Genomic DNA, 18,712 nt, shown 5'->3' with positions numbered 1-18,712 from the left:
ATCCCAGTGCTCCCCAAACCCTCCCCTTGCCCCAGCTCCTATATGTGACTCCCTCAATTTTAGCACGTAAGAGCTAAGGGCTCCATAAGGGAGATGAGGAGACTGGAGGGAAGAAAGCCCACAGAATGACCTTTCCCCTCTTCTAGCTCTGAGGCTTTGAAGTAGAGCAGGATGTAAGCCTCGGTCTTGTCCTATCTGCTCCTCAAGAAGGGGAGGTCGGAAAAGCTCAGATCAGAAGGTCCCACAACCACAACAAATGGCATTTATCAAGTGCTGTCTCCCAACACCTGCACGTCCTGTGGGCTGGTCAAACCCAGCCTGCTTCCTGAATCCATCTCTAGGACAGACACCATCTTTGCAGGCGTGGAGATTCGCTACTTTGGAACCATCCCTGGTTAGTCCCTCTCCTTCCTGTCCCCCTAGGAGAATCTCTTCCATTCCTTGACTCCTCCCCATTTCCCACTCAGGCACCAGCCTCCTAACTCCATGTCTATGCGCAGGTGAGTAATTCCCCATGGGTTTCCCAGCCTCTCCTCTCTCCAGTGCATCCTCTTCATACAACAACTGCCAAAATGCCCCCTTCATGAGCCAAGAGCATCCTGTATCCTTCCCCACCCAGCCTTCAGGCTGGGCACAAGGCTCTCTCTGTGCTGGATACACAGGCTTGCTCTCCACTCTCTACGTTCAGCAGGGACTTGGCCTCTGCATCCTGGAGGACCCAGATTCCTTCCAAGGCTGATTCCCACCCCCAACTGTTAGTTCCTTCCCTTCTCCCTCCCAGGGGATTTGTTCAGATGCATACTCAGATTAGTTACTACCCCACAAACTGTAAACCCCTTGGAGAAGGAACTGCTCTGCCCTGGTCTAGGCAGTGACTTGGAGTCTGGAGGCCTCAGCTACCTACCCTGGATAAGTCACTTAACCTGTCTGCCTCAGTTTCCTCATCTGTAAGTTGAGAATAATTACAGAGCCTGTCTCCCAGTGTTGTGGTAAGGAGCAAATGATTTAAGACACATATAGCACTTTGCAAACCTTAAACAGCTACATGAATGATTTGTAGCCCAAGCACCTAGAACAGTACATGCTTAATAACTGCCTTGCTGGACAGATGAAAGACCCTCCAGCTGCAGCCTCTAAGAATCAGTCTCCAAATACTCAAGCCTCTGTCAGTCAGGGCCTCAGCAGGTGCCAGGACAAAGATGCTGAATTTGTTGACCTTCCCACTATCTCCTGGGCAGAAGAAATACAAAGTATCTGGTCCACAGGTCCTTCATCTTCCTTTCAGAGCAGAACACACCCAAAGAAAGCATTCCTGCTGTCAGCAAGAGGCAAGAGGTGACCCGGCCTCCAGTGCAGTCAGGGACACCACAAGCCACATCGGCCCCCAGTCCATCTGTCCATCCCCATCTCACTGCAGCTCCCAAGCAGAACCTGGAGACTGGGCCTGGGAAGGGTCCTCAGGGTCATTTCAGCCCTTTTCATTATTACTGTGATAAAAGATTCATAAGAAACTGACTCCCATCACACAAGCTGAGTGCCTGTGGGTACACGGACAAGAAGGGACGGGGTCCTGCCAAGATGGTTGCGCCAGATCTGGGTGTCTGCGTACAGTCAGAACAGCATCAATATGAAGCTGGAAGGAGGAACGGAGATGAACGAGGTAACTCTGTCCTGACCTACTGAAGGCAATCACTGACCATGAAAAATGGGACAACAGAATGGACATGGGCACAGGCTACAGCAACTCACACCACAGAGTAGCTGACGTAAATCAACCGTCACAGCAAGGAGACCAAATGAACCTGAAACACGCGGCTCACAGGCCAAGGGGCGGAGCAAGGGTAGGATGCGAAGTCCTATGAAAGACTGATTAAGGAGGGAGACAGCCAAGGGTGAGGACAAGTGTCACCCTTGAAAACCAGAGGGGCAAGGGACCAGCTTCCTAAAAACTTGCTCAGTCAAGCCCCACAAGGAGCCCTCCTGGATCTGGGCTGGCCACTGGGGACAGGAAGGAGGGTCACAGCAGGCCCACCCCGAAGACAATGGTTCCCATTCTAAGGGGACAGAGTGCGGATGGGAGGCCATGAAGAGGAAAGGCACGAGCTCTGGAAAGGACTCCTGGCAGGCCTGAGACTAGCTGAGGTAGCAGCAGCCAGGCCGGAGGGAGTCAATGAGGCTACCATGCCTGGACTGCAGGATCATATTCCTGACTAGACCTGGGCAGGCAGAGGGACGACCACAAAGAGAGCAAGGCGGGTATATCAGCCTGGCTAGACAAGCGAGGCTTGGAGGAGGGGGGAATAGCTGTGTGGGTGCACAGGCCATGCGATGAAAGAGACCAACCAGGTGTGAGAAAAGGCATTCATTAGAAAAAAAAAATCCTGGAACCTACTAATAACCAAAAAAGACAAAAACCATCAACCTCCATAGGCTACATCCATCTCCTAAACACATAAACACTCCATGAGAACCCTCTGGAGCCCACTGTGAATGCCCCCAGGAAGAGCATGTAGAACTTCCCAGGAGATGTTCTACAGGAGATCCCGCCTCTCGGAACACACAACTAATGAGAGAATGGAGAACACAAGATGCCACTGGGCTGCTTCCTCTGCTGGTCATTCCAGAAGAGAATCTGAGGCAGCAGAATGGAAAGCCCCTGGAAGGCTCTCTCTCAAAGGAGTCTCCTCTCCACACGGCACATCGAGAAATCAAGATTTTACCGAAGAAGTCACCTTGCTTAACAAGCCTCTGACCGTAAGAAGCAGCTGGGGCCTTCTTCAGGGAGGAGCATGCCCCTGATGGATCAGTACTGCCAGAAGGGGCCCAAGGTAAAGCCAGACCCCTCTTGGATGGCGAGAGTTTCCAAATGCTCCTGCTGGTGGCGTATGCTGGGATGAGAGTGGAACCACTCGGCCTTATCTGGCCTCGCTATTCACAAAGGAAAAACCAAGTGGGTGAAGAATGGCTATCATCCAGATTATGAAACAGAACACTTGTCAGTCGGGCATCAGGCTCAAAACTGACTGGCAGGAGAAGGTGACAGACTGACTGATCACCTTCAGTAAATTTCGAGGCTGCTTCAATGACCACCACAACAAAATAAGAGCATCCTTTTAGCCAATCTGCTGCCAGTGGGGCTACATGACTGTGAGACAGAACACACGAGTGTCTGCAGAATGGAGAATGAGGATCATGTTGAACATAACCTAGCAGCTTTTGGTAGGTAACGGGCTGCTCATGTAACAAAAAGGAATGGTCAGGAAAGAAGATGGACTGGTCATGAGAGAAAATGAGAGGGGCTTGGGACTATCATGTCCTGTGGGAAAGTAACCTAAGAAGGTGGAACCTCTATCACTGCACGGCCCCTCCATACCAGGAGGTCCCAGTGCTATCAGAGTGTTTTCTGTCTTGGAGGAGGCAGCCAGACCACATCAGCAGCACAGTGACTGCTGCTGGGTTTGCAGTCAAGCAATTTTGACTTTCTTCAGACTTAGGGCTAAGGCTGTCTCACAGCAGGACTTCCCCAAGGTGCTGAAGTCTCAGGCCCTCCCCCAGGGGAATGGAGAGTCAACCAGCCCCAAAGGTGACCAAGATGGTGACGGACTTCTCAATGGTATGAGCCATCTAAGGCTTGGCTGGGGACACCTGGGCTGTTCAGCCAGAAGCCCTTATAGGGCTGGGAGAGCTTTTCCTGTATCTCTCCAGAAGGGTCGGGCTCATTCTGCATCACCTCATACAGGGAGAGCCGGGAGTAACATTGGGAATGACAGAGAAGCAGATTTCAGGCCCTTCAAGGACCACTCTCCAGACATGGAAGGGAGGACCACGAGAGCTGCACCTCAGCCCTCACCCCATCCCACAAAGGAGATTGTGGTAGCCCTCTCTGAGGTGTCTCCCTTTGGGGCTGGAGGGAGAGCAGCTCTGCAGCCAGAGCCCTGGCTAATCCAGGGGTAGAGGAACAGAAGAGGCCAGGGGAGGCAAAGCCAGAGAACAATCCCCACCCCTGGTTTGTAGCACTTCTGAGGCACCCTCTGGGATCAAAGAACTGAAAAGCCCAAGAAAAATACAATGATTGTGGTCCATACTAAGTCATCCTCTGCTTGGAGATGGCTGGAAAGGGAGAAGGGGTCACAGGGAAAGCAGATGAACTGGCCACAGCACCATCTCCTTCACACACGTGCCTGTTCACACAAGCACGCACACATACACACACACACACACGCCACATTAATGCTCACAAAAAAGCACATGTGAGTGTGCACACATGCATCTTCTCAGTAACATATAATATGTGTGTACCTCACACATGCAGGCACACGTATGCACACTCACAAATGCACACCTCCAAGAACAAGGTCATGTTAGCAACAACTCTAAGACAACTCTAAGACAAGTGTGAACAGGCTTGGATCCATTTGGTCCCAGTAGGCTCTGTAGGCGGGGGGAGGGGGAGGCTTTGGATTCCACCCTCTGGAGCTCTGGCCAGCATCACTAGCCCTGAGCCACCGGGGCCCTAAACCAACCTCTTCACGCAGGCAGGGGAGAAACCACCAGCAAGAAGGCAGAGCCGGCAGTAGGGGGACCCGCCCTCCAACACAACCGGCAGTGGGCGCGGGTTGAGTCACCCCGAGGAATTGAGTTTTCCCAAAGCACAGCTTACAGCACAGGTAACAAAGGCTCTGGCTGTGCCAGGGCTTCCTTCACAAGAAGGGGAAACATCAGAGAAAGGGCAGAACCCAAAGGAAGGGCAATGACCCACCCTGGGTTCCGTCTCCTCAAAGGGGCCCAGCCAAAACAGACTCCAGGGGCCACTCTGGACTACAGTGGGGTAGGGGGGTCTCCTGGCTGTAGGACATGCTTCCCATCAGCACGAGATGACCCAATCAGGTTTTGGGGGGCTCTGCTAAGACAGAGTCTGGGAAGTGCCTAGGGGCTCCAAGGGAAGAGAGCATAATAAGCATGGCCACCCTGCTTTCCTTCAGCTTGTGAGGGAGTCCCTGGGCCACGGCAGACTTTCCTGATGGCCTGGCGCCAATAAGGTTCCCCATCAGAACCCATCCTAGGCGCTCAGAGAGCTCCAGAAGCCACTGAGTCTAAGGGGCTATACCACTAAGTTTCACTGTGTAACCGCCAGCTTTGTGTCCTGATTTCCCTCCAGGATGGCTCTCTCTAAGACGCAGGGAGGGGGCCCCTCCAGCTCAGAGGTACTGCTCTGGTCTAGGGCACTCAGACACACACTCTACACAAACACACAAACACACTGTACACACACACGCTGTACACACCCATAAACACACATACACTTTACACACTCAGTACACACACTCTACACAAACACACAAACACACTGTACACACACACTCTACATTGTCATACACACACACTGTATACACCCATAAACACACATACACTCTACACACTCAGTACACACACATTCTACACACTCATACACATACATACTACACACTCAGTACACACACATTCTACACACACTCATACATACATACACTGTATACAACTCTCAAACATTGTACACAAACACACTTATACACACACACTCTCATACACATACGCACACGCTGTACACACCCATAAACACACATACACTCTACACACTCTGTACACACACATTCTACACACACTCATACATACATACACTGTATACACTCTGTACATACACACTGTACACACTCTCATCCACATCCATTGTACACACACACTCATACACATACACACACGCTGGACACTCTCTCTCTCACACATGGGCAGGGGCACAGGGCACACACACAACCGTCAGCTAAGATTTCAGACAGACATAGGCATGCTGCCTGCCGGGGCTCTTCTGCCCCCCCCCTCCAAAGGAGAGCACACTCCGGGTGCCACTGCCCTTCCCTGCCAGGACAGCCCCTCCAATGGGGTCCCCTCCCCCCAGGGAATTGTTACCTGAGCACTTTGCCCACGGCCTGGAGGACCATCTTGCAGCTCAGGCCAGTTTTGGGGGGCGGGCTGAGCACGGCTCTGTCTCCAGGGTGGTTACAATGGTCTCCAACCATGGTCCAGGCAAAGCCCAGAAGGGGCGAGGGCGTAGGGGCAGAGCGCTGGGCAGGGGCTCCCTCCCTTCTCCGGCAGTCTGAAAACAAGTCCGACCACATTCACCCAGTGCCCGGTGCACTTCGGCCCGCCTGCTCCCCTCCCTCCCGGGCTCAGCCAATGAGAAGGCGGCCAGAGAAAGGCGAAGCCCCGCCCCATAAGACAAACGGCCGCAGCCTTGGCCCATCTGGAGAACGGGCTGGAGCAGGAGCACAAGGGCCCAGTGTGCAGCAGGCAGGCTGCCTACCTGGGAGGGGCGGGCCTGGCAACCCTAGGCTTGCCAGAGCAAAGCCAAGGCGGCCGTCTCCCCGGGCGCGTGCCCTGCCCCAAAGCCCAGCCTGCAGCCCCTCGCTGGGGAGGCAGCCGGCGACGACCACCCAGACCGAAACAGACGAGCGCTGTGCGGTTTGGTCTGGACTTGGGCACACGGCGAGGAGCTCTGCAGCCAACAGCGGACGCCCACGTTCTCCTGCCCGCCTGCCAAGGAGAGCCCGGAGGGGGCAACAGCATCAGGTTGGGGAACCTTCTCAGTACTGCGCTGGGCGTACACACAGCAGGCGCCACAGAGATGCGGGCTGTTACTGCAGAGGCTCCTCCTGGCCTCAGCCTCGGGCCAGGACCGGGACGGGATCGCACTCCCCACACAAGCCAAGTCCTTCTTCCCGCTCCAGTCCTGCCTTCCCCTGCCCCCGCACTGCCCGGCTCCGGCCTTCCCCATGGCCCACCTCAGGACCTCTGCCCCGGGGCCCTTCTGCCTGGAGGGCCTCTCCAGCCAGCTCTCCATTTCCCCTGAACTGGGGATCTCTCCGAATTAGACTGCTCCTTGAAGTCCAGATCTGTCTTTTGTGTGTGTATAAAAGTTTATTAACTGTCTGCAAACATCTGCATCCGTCCCATCCGCAAAGATCCCTAATGAGCTGCAGATCCCTGCAGGCAAAACGAGCTCCAATCAGCACCTCCACTTGCCTGCCCCTCACCTGCTTCTGAACACCTTCCAGTCAGATTTCCTATCCTCCAGTTTCGTTGAAGTCACCCGGGGATCTCTGAATCGCCAAATCCAACTATGGTTCCTGTCCTCCTCAGATCCTCCTCTGCCGGATCATCTCTAAATCCGCTGACTCTCTGACCAAGCTGGCCAGTCCTCAGGCTCTGGTCCAAGTGTCCCCCAAGGCTCTGCTCTGGCTGCTCGTCCCATCTCCTTCAACCCTAACCTCTCTCCTGACTTTAGGCTAACATTTCCTCTATATTCAACTTCAATTTAACATGTCCAAACCAGAACTTACTGTCTTTGCCCCAAATTTTCTCCTCTTTCTAACTGCCCTGTCACTGTACTAGCACCCCAGTCCCAAGGGCCACAATCCAGGGGGCATCCCCTACTCCTCACCCTCTATTCAGTGCCCATTTTCCAATCAGTCTCGAGTCTTGTCATTTCTGCCTTTGGGACTTCTGTCAGCTTCACCCTTTCTCCCCCTGACCTGCCACTCCCAGGGGGCAGGCCCTCATCCCCTCCCATGTGAACCATAGCAACAATAGCCTGGTGCTTGCATCACCAAAGGGGTCTCCAAGTGCAGCTCAGCCCACGTCACAAACCCTAGTCACTCTAATAGGGTCCCATTATCTCCAGGATCAAAAAGAAAATCCTGTTCTTTCCCTTCTCCCAAGCACTCCTCATTGCTCCTCCCACAAGATGCCAATCCTGGGTACTTTCTCTGGCTGTCCTCCATGCCCAGACCACCCTGCCTTCAGGCTTCCCTCTCCTGATCCCCCTTAATGGCTGTACTTTCCCCTGGATTATCTCCCATCTATGATCTATAACTCATTTGTACATAAAGCTATTTGCAGGTTACCTCTTTCATTAGATTGTATGTTCCCTGAGAGAGTAAGTAGTGGTTTGTGGCATTTAGTGAGTGTTCAGTAGGATGCCTAGCCTGTATCAGGGCCCTAACAGAGGCTTACTGATAGACTTCATGTGGAAGATGGATGACGAGGCTGGCCAAGGAGTGGCCTCAGGTCCCTGTGAGCACACAGTCCTTCATTTTTGGAAATCACGGCGATCATTGCTGTCAGCATCTAAAAGCATGACAAGGTCCATCTCAGCCCTTTAAACATCTGGTCAACTTGAAGATTTATGTTTTATTTACTCTGAGCATTTCTGAAAACTTTTCACCAAACTTTTAGGGCAAATTCTCAAATGAGAAAACTTCTGGGAAGTGCTTCACCCAGCACTTGGCACATAGTAGGCACTTAATAACGGTCTGTTCCCTTGTTCACTGCCTTCCATAAAGACTCCAATGGAGCAGGGGTTCTTGGCCACATAGTCCTTTGGCAGCCTAGTTAAGAGGCCTCTGGGGCCCTCCCTAGAGCAGTGAATTAAAGGGTGCATAAAATGTGCAGGCCTGCACTACCGAAACACATCATTCAGTCATTTGGTGATCACGACCAACTCTTTATCACCCCCATTTATGGTTTTCTTGGCAGAGATTCTGAAGGGGTTCACCATTTCCTTCTGCTCCTTTTACAGATGAGGAAACTGTGGCAAACAGAGTGAAGTGACTTGCCCGGAGTCACAGATCTTCCAACTGCAGCCCGGCACTCTATCCACTGAGCCACCAATATTGAAACAGTTATCAAAATATGAAAAGAATCAGCTTGTGGATGGCAGGGTCAGAGCTCCTACCTAAAATGGAAGGAGTGCTTTTTTTTTTTCAGTCAGTTAACAATCGTTTAATACAGAACCGATCACATACCAGGCACCATTATATATTACAGAAATATAAGCAAAGAGAAGGCCAGCCCCACCCTCAAGTGGGGAAGAAGACGTTTATGGGAGGGGCTCATTCATGGATACAAGGGGTGGGAGGAGGAGTCAGCTCAAGGACAGCAAAGAGCAAATGCTTGAAAATGAGAGGATAGGGCCCAAGAGTCAGTGCTGAAGACCCAAAAAGGTGCCAAAGGGACCTTGGCTGGGCACCTCAGTAGGGAGGGCTGGTCCTTGGAAAGGGCACAGAGAGTCTGGGGGGATCTGCAGGAGAAGAGGAGGAGAAGGAACTGGACCCCGCCTTTCCAGCATGACTTGTGCCCAACACTACAGCCCTCCAGGGGGTGAGGGTGAATGTTTGCAAACTGTGATAGTGCTGTCTTAAAAGCAAATATTTAGTGGGACCAAGGACTATAGATCTGCTCTCACAATCCTGACTTTCTAGGATCAAGGCAGGAGTGAAATCCTCTCCCAGACCTTGAGGGGCCCTGGGGAAGGGAAGAAAAGGCAGCCAAGCACTTCCCCTGGCCCCCTTTCCCACCCACTGAGGACACTGGAGCTCCCTTCCTGAAACTAAGGAGACACTTTCTAAGACATCCTCACTGCTGTCCAGAGAGAGAGGGAGGGCTTTGTAAAAACCCTCACCTCAGGTCCCAGCTGCTCACTGCCCTTCCCACTTCCCCAAGGCAGGCTCGGCACACCTTGATGAACTCTGTCCTAGACTTGTAGTCACAGGAGAACACAGCCTTATTTTCACCCAGGCTTCTTTACTGTCTCCTAAGCAAATGCTGCTCAGTGAGAAGGTTCTGGTATAAAGGGGCTGGAACACAGAAGCAAAGCCCTAGGGCTTGCACAGGGGATGAATGAACCAGGACCATGTCCTGCCCAGTGGCCAACCAGGCTGCCCTAATGGCCTGGGCCAGCTCTGAATTCTGCCTGCACTACCCAGTTAGCCAAGGACATGGTGAGCACCCTGGGGCTCTTCTCTCCAATGCCTCCATTGGTATCAGTGTCACAGGGTCCAGGGTCCCAATGTGGTCCCACACAAGAGGGGTGGGGAAGGAGGAGGGGCCTGACAAATCAGTCCAGCAATCAAAAGGCAGTCCCCTCCTAAGGATCATAAGGATTGGGCAATGACAGTCAGGCACTGGGGTCAGAGATGAAAAGACAAACCCTACCTGCTTCCTCAGGATGGCGGCTAAGGGAAGCCACAGTGCACAGGGTGCTGGGTCGGGAGTCATGAAGACCTGAGTTTCAACCCAGTCTCCAACACTTACTAGTTGTAGGGTCCTGGGCAAGTCACTTAACCATTACCTGCCTCAATTTCCTCATCTATAAAATGGGGATACTAATGGTACCACCTGCAAGGGTAGCTGTGAGGATCCAATGAGATAACATTTGTAAAGCACTTAGCATGGTGCCTGCCATCCAGTAATCACTGCCTAAATGCTCATTTCCTCCCCTCCCTGCTTCCCCATGGCAGGGCCAAATGTTCTGAACTGGCCAAACCCCAGACCTGGGCTACCCTGGGGTTCTTGTTGATGATCCAAAGGGCGACAAGGAGGAATGATGCATCTCCTGTGGGAGGCACCGGACGTCAAGGCTGGCCAGCAGCAGCACTGACCTGGCCCATGGCCCCTGAATGCTACTTCAGCATCACCACCACGACATTTACCCAGCACCCTCGTCTGGCTTAGCACTGGGTTTCAGCACATGGGTGACCAGACAGGGCTTAGTCCCCTTGGCTCACTTCTGGGAATCATCCAAGACAGAACCTGTCTACTAGGAGATTTGAAAGTCAGAAGGTTAAAATATCCCCATTCTCTTGCTCCTTCCCCAAACCAAGGCAGTCAAGCTAACTGGCTGTAGCGATGGACACCAGCTTGCTAACACCTGGCTCAATCCCACAGGCTCATTCAACACTCTCTGACCTACCCTCTGACCTCACATGCACACGCAAATGCACGCAGCTTCTGTTTTCACAGCCTTGTGTCAATACTGCCCAGCAAACATAGGTCACACACCCCTGGAGAGGGCCGATCTGTGTGCAGAGGGAGGTGCCTGAATCAACCTTCTCTATTGGAGGAGGCTGGGGCTGGCAGAGGGAGTAGTCCAAGCACAGTGAGCTCCTGGACACAGGATGCTATTGAAGGGGCCCAAGTTCCTTTCCGCAGGGCTGTGGTTCCTCAGTATGATCCAGGAAGAGCAATGTAGATAGCAACAGAGAAAAGGCTATGAATTTACTTCAGGAAAGGAACCAAAGACCCTCCTTCTCTCTTGGCAGATGTCCGAGGGCCCTTCTCCCTTTCCCTGACAGGCCAGCGCCAGGGGCACACCTCAAACTCCTAGGAATGACAATACATTCCCTACAACATGCATCCCTGACTAAAGGAGCATAGTCTTGGTGACACAGGGGTTGAGGTGTCCTCAGACAGGGATGCCATGTCTTTATTTCTCTGAGCTGTTCCATTCCTGCTATGGGAAATGACGGTCACCCTGGAAGGTGTATCCTGGCCTCAGACCAAGCTGGCCAACACACTGACCTGCCTCCGCTGCACTGGCTCCCCAAGTAGGGCACCAAACGGCTACAGAGTCAAAGCCGATAGAATGGCTGAAAATCGCTGGGCCGGTTACAGCCGGTGGCTGACTGCCACCCGGCCCCAAATCCCTGTCACTCAGACAAGGTGCATGGACCACCACATCTGCCAGCCCTTGCTGTCACCTGGTTTAGGAACCACAAGAAGGAGAAATAAAGCCTTTACCTTCTACTTTCAGAGAGCTCAAGCAGAAAGTCACCAAAGCTCTCTGACTAAATTTTTTGACTTTAATTTGTCATTTGGGATGAAGAAAGCCACTGAAATAATAATAACTTTTTTCCAAGTTGATTTCTGAATTGAATGGATGAACACCAGTTGCAGGGAGCAGCCTCAGGGAAGACACGCTCCTGGAAGGTTCCCCTGCAGGAGATGGGGTAGCTGTGGAAGAGCCCTGGCTGGGAGGGACAGGGAGTCAAAAGGAGCTTAGACAGGAGGGCTATTCAGGAGGGAACTGACTGTTTCATGGCAGGATGTACCCTGCTATATCAAGCAGAACCAGAGGGACCCTCCCTGTGATTCCCACCCTACCCACCCCCATTCATTCTGCAGCTAAACAAGGATCAAAATGGCATCAGGAAATTGGAGAGTCTTCCCCAAAAGCCTCTGAGTGGGACCACTGAAGTAGCCAGAATCTCTGCATTGCTCTAAGGTCTAGGACTATCTCTGGTAAAGGCCCTCATCCCCTACAACAGCTTCTTGACCAGACTCCCTGCCTCCAGCTTAGACAGGACTGAGCTGTGTCTTCTGGTTCTGCCAGAAAACACCAAGATCTCTGTCAAATGTAGGAAGTCCATCCCCCTGGGACTTCAGACTGCATTATCCTGCCTGCCCTCATGCAGGCTACATCCCAGCCACAGAAGCTGACTGACTGGCTTCCACAAAGGACATGGGTCTTCACTCATTGGATCAAATGAAATGGGATTCAGAGAAGTTGGTTTTCAACAATAAGAAAGCTGACTAGCTTTCTTATTGCAAACAATGAATGTGGACCCTTGGCAAGCAGTACGCTCAATCCTGAGGGGTTTGGGGTTTTGTTTTGTTTTGGTTGGGGCTGTGTGCGATTAATTTGTAATAAGACTTTTCCAATTTAACTCTCCTCTTTGAACACAATGCAATCAACACCTACTGTGTACCTACTACGCACAAGACATTGGTAATACAAAAAGTAAACAAGCCCCAGTCCTTGCAGCAAGGAGATGACATTCTGCTAGGAAAGGAAAAGGATCAAGAGCTCACTGTGTGCCAAAGCCAAAGGCTGGAGAACACAAATGAAATAGCCCCTGCTGTCTGAGGGCTGGAATTTTAAGACTGAACAGATGTTCAGAAAGGGCTCTATTCACAGAAGAAGAGAGACTGAGGAGTCCTGCTTCAGGTTAGCTGAGAGGCCCCACAGTCCTGAGGGTTCAGTGGGCAGGGGTCTGGGAGGTGTAGATGCAAAGCAGATACCAAGCCCAGAAGCCCTCAGCATCTAATGGAAGGGCAGGTGGTAAGGCTTGGTGGTCCGCCATGTTACTAGAAAGAATGTATTTTCAAATGGAGGGGAAGAGGCAGCTAGGTGGCACAGTGGATAGAGCACTGCCGCTGGAGTCAGGAGGACCTGAGTTCAAATCTCGTCTCAGACACTTACTACCTGTGTGACCCTGGGCAAGTCACTTAACCTAGACTGCCTCCTCCCCCCAAAAGAAAAGTAAAATGGAGGGGAAAATGGGGGGGAAAGGGAGCAGACAATGGCTGAACCTCACCCTCATCTGAACTGGGGGGTGGGGGGGCAGGGTGGTGATAAAAGGATGGATGAATATGGATTCAGGGAGGCCAGAGTGAGAAGCAAAACAGACTTGAGAAAGGAAAGGATGTTTTTAAAAGGAAGAATATAAGAGTATATGATAGTGAGAAGTCTACAGGTAGCAATCCTACGAATGTGATGACAAAATATGGATAAACCTACCATCTTCAGAAGAGGGGAGGGGAAGGAGGGAGGAAGGCAGAAAAATCAGGAACTCAAAATCTTGTAAAAATGAAAGCTAAATTTTTATTGATATATAATTGGGGAAAAAATAAAGTACTATTTAAATTTTAAAAAAAACAAAACACTATGAATGTGAGTGGGATGAATTCATCCATGAAAGAAAAGTAGAGGGCAGAATGGATTAGAAACCAGAATCCAACAATAGGCTGTTTATGAGAGACACATCTGAAACAGAAAGACACGCAAAGAGTTAAAATACGGGACTGGAGCAGAATCTATTATCCTTCAGCTGAAGTAAAAAAAGGTAGGGGGTAGGTATGATTTCAGACAAAGCAAAAGCAAAACCAGACCTAATTAAAAGAGATAACCAGGGAAATGACATTTTTTTCTTAAAGATCTATAGATAATGAAGTAATATACAAAACATACATTTATCAAGTAGAAAAGCATCCAAACTCTTGAAGGAAAACTTAAATGAGATATAAGAGGAAATAGATAATAAAATTATAATAGTAGGTGACCTCAATTTATCCCTCTTAGACCTAGACAAACCTAACCATAAAATAAACAAGAAAGAAGTAAAGGAGATGAATAGTATTCTAGAAAAGTTAGATATATCAGACTTCTGAAAAACACTGGATGGCAACAGAAAGCTGTATACCTTTTTCTCAGTTGTACGTGGAACTTTCACAAAAATTGGCCATGTATTAGAGTAATTACTTATGGAAAAACAAAGCCAATAGAATAGAAATGACAAGGCAACCTAAAATAATTTACTTATTCAGTGCCACACCAACCAAACTACCAAAGAATTATTTTATACAGCTAGAAAAAATAATAACAAGATTCATCTGGAGGAATAAAAGGTCAAAACTACCAAGGGAATAAATGAAAAAAAATGTGAAAGAATATGACTTTGCAGTACCAGATATCAAATTGAACTACATAGCGGTCAACATCGAAACAATCAGGTGCTGGATAAAACATAGAGTGGTGGACCAGTGGCATAGAACAGTAGTAAATTATCATAGTAATCTAGTGTTTGACAAACCCAAAGATCCAAGATTCTGTGACAAGAAATCACAATCTGACAAATATTACTGGGAAAACTAGAAACCAGTTTGGCAGAAACTAGGTACAGACAACATCTTATACTACATACTGAGATAAACCCAAAATGGGCATATGATTTAGATATTTAAAGATAATCTCACAAATTAGAGGAGCACTGGAGAAATTACCTGTAAGATTTATGGATAGGGAAAAAAAGTTCATGATCAAACATTAGACAGAGAAGATTACAGGAGGTAAAATGGTTAATTTTCATTACACAAAATTAAAAAGGTTTTACAAAAACAAAAGCAACACAGATAAAATTGTAAGAAAAGTAGGAAACGGGTAGGGGGAGGGATTTACAGCAAGGTCTCATTTCTCAAATACATAGTGAAGTGAGACAAATTTATAAAGATAAGAGCCATTCCCCAAATGATAAATGGTCAAAGGATATGAACAGGAAGCTTTCAGAAGAAGAAATCAAAGTTAACAATAGTCATATGAAAAGTTGCTCTAAAACACTAATGGTTAAAGAAGTGCACATTAAAACAACTCTGAGATACCACCTAACACTCATCAGATTGGCTAATATGACAGGAAACAAAAATATAAATTGCTGGAAAGGATGCGGAAAAACTGGGTAGAGTTGTGAACTGGTCTAATCGTTCTGGAGAACAATTAGGAATGATGCCCAAAGGGCTATGAAACTGCATATCGTCTAACCCAGCAAATACCACCATTAGATCTGTATCCCAAAGAGGGCAAAAAAAAAAGGGAAAGGATCCATCTGTACAAAAATATTTGTAGCAGCTCTTTTTGTGGTGGCAAAGAACTGGAAACTGAGGGAATGCTTATCCATCGGGAAATAACAATGTTGTGGTATATGTGGTATACGAATGTGATGGAATACTATTGTGCTATAAGAAATGATAAGGAGGGCATGGTCTCAGAAAAGCCTGACAAACTGTATGCACTATGAACTGACGCTAAGCAAAATTAGTAGAACCAGAAGAACAATCTGCATAGTAACAGAAAAACTGTAACATTTGTAAAAAAATTGTCAACAACTGTGACCAACTTCGCTACAATGACTCACCACAACTCCAAAGGGCTCATGATATAAACTGTACCCACTTCTCAAGAGAGAACTGATAGGCTCAAGAGGGCTGACTGTAGTGTGGATCTTTTGATTCCTTCCTCTATTTCTCTATTTTTTTTTACAGAACATGGCTAACGCGGAGATGTATTTGCATGACTCCTTATGAATAATGGGTATTTCTTGTTTTCTCAATGGGTGGAGGGGGGGGTGGAAGGAGGGAGAGAATTTAGAAGTGGAAATAAAATAAGATAAAATAAAGCAAGCGCCCTCACTAGGAGTAGGTTGTCCTGCCCTTTCCTCCAGCCTTGGTTCTTCCTAATTAAGGTGCCCAAGACATTCAGGGCAAACCAGAGCCTCAACAAAAACCCTCTGAGCTGACATCAGAATCCAAATACACTCAGAAAATCAGGCAAAAAACATTCTACTCCCCAATGCCAAGGGCCAAGTTTCCTTTAGGGTTGTATTAGATTTGTAGGAAACAGCCTGTTGTCCTCAAACAGGACACTATAAAGACAAATATTTTGTACTATTCTTAGGATATCTTGTCTGCTTCTAAGATAAAAACAGTAACATGGGTGGGCCTGTGTGTCCAGGTCCTGTGTTCACAGTCTAAGTCCACACACTTGACTAACCACTGTCCAACTGCCCATGTAGGGACAGGTTGCCAGGCTCTCAGAGGGAGAAACATGAGTCAAACCACCATCACGATTATCTCAACTACCTCCTCTTCTTAGAAACTGAGAGAGGGAGACCAGGAGGCCTCTGCCCTCACAAGCCAGACCAGAAGCAACTGGCAACCACCCCTGATAAAGGGATTTTCTTCATTGTCATTGGAGCCTGGACTTGTGGTCAAGAAAGGGCCTATCTCTCTTGCTGTGTCCTGCTGCCACAGACTCTCTACAATTCTCCCCCGAGTTCTGCACACAACAGGTACCCAGGGGACCAAGGATGTTCCCACAGAGAGTGATACTGGCTACAGCTATGGCACTATGCTGAAGAACTGGGAAAGAGAAAGACTTCCACATCTTTCCTGATAGAATGTCATAGGATAAGGCTAAGGATAAGGGGGCTAACACTGTTGGGGGTGTAAGCTCAGTTTCATGTGGACAGTCTCGGGCAGGTAAAGGTGAGGACTTCTAAACCTCAGAGTTCTCATGAGGTCCCCCAGGGAACAGCTGGGAATTGAGGCATGAGACACGGACTATCTCGTGCATTTCCGCCTCTTCTCCGTGGGAAACTTGCTGGGGAGAGCATCCCACCCTTGAGATTAACCCATGGTCTGAGCACACCTGTTGTTGACTAGCTAAAGGCTGAGAGCAGGCACGGTATTCACATGCAAACTATGCGGTGGGAGAGCTTAAGTAGGGTCAGGAAAGCCTAAAGGCGCTCTTCGTGCTGAGGGGCCCTTAGAGGGCAGAAGGTCCCTCCCCTCTCCCACTCCCATTCTCTTGCTGTATGATCTTTGCCTCCTTGGGAGGAGGAGGATTCCTCTCTCCTGAGGAAGAATTCACCCTACACATGTAACCAAGACCCTGAATAAAGCCTAACCCTTGTTCGACTCTGGAAAGTCTCTTCTCTCAATACGTTTATCCGGTTTGGCCGCCGAAGACCTGCGACAGGTAAGGTAAGACTCGGGCAGCCCTTCGGCCTCAAGGCCGAACAGAATGTCATAGGATAAGGCTAAGGATAAGGTGGCTAACACCACCATCTTATGGAGAAGGGACAGAGATGGAGGGAAATGAGGTGGCTTACCCAACATCACACATGGAGCCAAAGGAGCAGGCCTGGGATGTGGAGCTGGGCTTTCTTACCCAACCTGGAGAAATCAGTATTTATCCTGGCTTTCCTAAAGTGCAGGGGTCTCTCCAGGGAAACAATTCAGGCCAATTCAGTGAGCACAGATAAGGAACCTCTTACACCAGGAACCTGTGCTGAGTGCTAGCCACATAAAGTCCTGTCCAAGTCTCTGCCCTCAAAGAGCTCCCCGTCTAATGTGGGGAAACAACCTGCAAACAAGGAGGGGTATCCACCCATGCCATGCCCATAACATACCTACATATACGTGGGGATTCTATATATCACATACAGTATGTATACATGGCATATGTATATTGTATGTATACATCATGTGTGAGAGAGACAGAGAGAAAGAGAAACAGAGGAGAGACACAGAGACAGAGAGAAACACAGACAGAGATAGACACAGAGACACAGAGACAGAAACAGACAGAGTCAGAGAGACACGGGGACAGAGAGAGAGAGAGCCAGAAACGCACTAGGTTGCAAAGGGCTTTGAAAAGCCTGGCAGAGGATTCTGCATTTGATCCTGGGAGTGCTGGAGTTTACTAAATGAATGAATGGCATCTGATTTCCTTTAGGACATGGCTCTGGAGACTGAATGGAGGCTGGGCTGGGGCAGGGCAGAGACGGAGACAGGCAGACCCCCAGCAGCCTCTGCAATGGTCCAGGCCCAAGGTGATGAGGGCTCCTGTCAGGGGAGAGGGAGGGGCCGACTGGAGTAATGCTGCAGAGAGGAAATGGACAGACCTTGACACCATCTTGGAGGATGATTTCTAGGGTCAGAGCCTGAGGGGTTGGGAGAAGGGGGACGCCCTCCACAGTAAAAGGGAAGGGAGGGCTCAGGCTATGAGATTAGACAGATATGATATTATATCATATAGATATGAGATTATATAGATTATGAGGTTAGTTTGAATTTAAGACATCTATTGGACATCCAGTTTGAGATGTCCAATAGGCATTTACAAAGAAAACCTGACTTATAATCTGATACAAATGGAAGGAGAAAGTAAAAAGTGGAAAGAAACTCCAAGAGAGACCTCTCCTAAGACATCCCCTTCCAATGACACAGACACACACTCAGACACACTTTCTCTTCTGTCTGTCCATCTGTCTGTCTGTCTGTCTCTGTCTCTGTCTCTCTCTCTCTCTCTGTGTCTCTGTCTCTGTCTCTTGCTCTCCCCCTTTCCCTCTCTCTCTCCCCTTCCCCCCCTTCTGCACCCCTCCCCCCACCTCCCTCACCCTCCCTTAACTCCTGATCTTGGAGCATCAATCTGCAAAATGGGGAGAATGTTAACTTTGGTATGAGCTGGGTGGTAAGGTCTGGGAAGCTGAGAGCAACAAAGCCA

The 18,712-nt window shown here is 49.4% G+C and overlaps 1 protein-coding gene across 3 annotated transcripts in view; it reads right to left on the bottom strand.

Moving 5' to 3' along the window:
• Nucleotides 1-18,712, bottom strand: part of MOB2 (MOB kinase activator 2) — a 93,836-nt gene that overhangs the window by 26,612 nt on the left and 48,512 nt on the right. Inside the window, exons 1-2 of one of the 3 annotated variants that reach the window (XM_072639509.1) lie at nucleotides 7,475-7,565; nucleotides 5,944-6,130 (exon numbers count right to left, since the gene is read on the bottom strand). The exons of 1 other annotated variant lie outside the window; for it this stretch is intronic. In XM_072639509.1, the coding sequence (XP_072495610.1) occupies nucleotides 5,944-6,053 (110 nt within the window). In that variant the 5' untranslated portion in view covers nucleotides 6,054-6,130; nucleotides 7,475-7,565. Of the gene's footprint in view, nucleotides 1-5,943; nucleotides 6,131-7,474; nucleotides 7,572-18,712 lie in introns of those variants that run through there. One more of the 3 variants, XM_072639513.1, reaches the window with a different exon arrangement.

Source organism: Notamacropus eugenii, chromosome 2 (assembly GCF_028372415.1).
Source record: "Notamacropus eugenii isolate mMacEug1 chromosome 2, mMacEug1.pri_v2, whole genome shotgun sequence".
NCBI classification, from domain to species: Eukaryota; Metazoa; Chordata; class Mammalia; order Diprotodontia; family Macropodidae; genus Notamacropus; species Notamacropus eugenii.
Note: the sequence above shows the minus strand (reverse complement) of the source record. Positions and strands in the feature narration are given on the sequence as shown.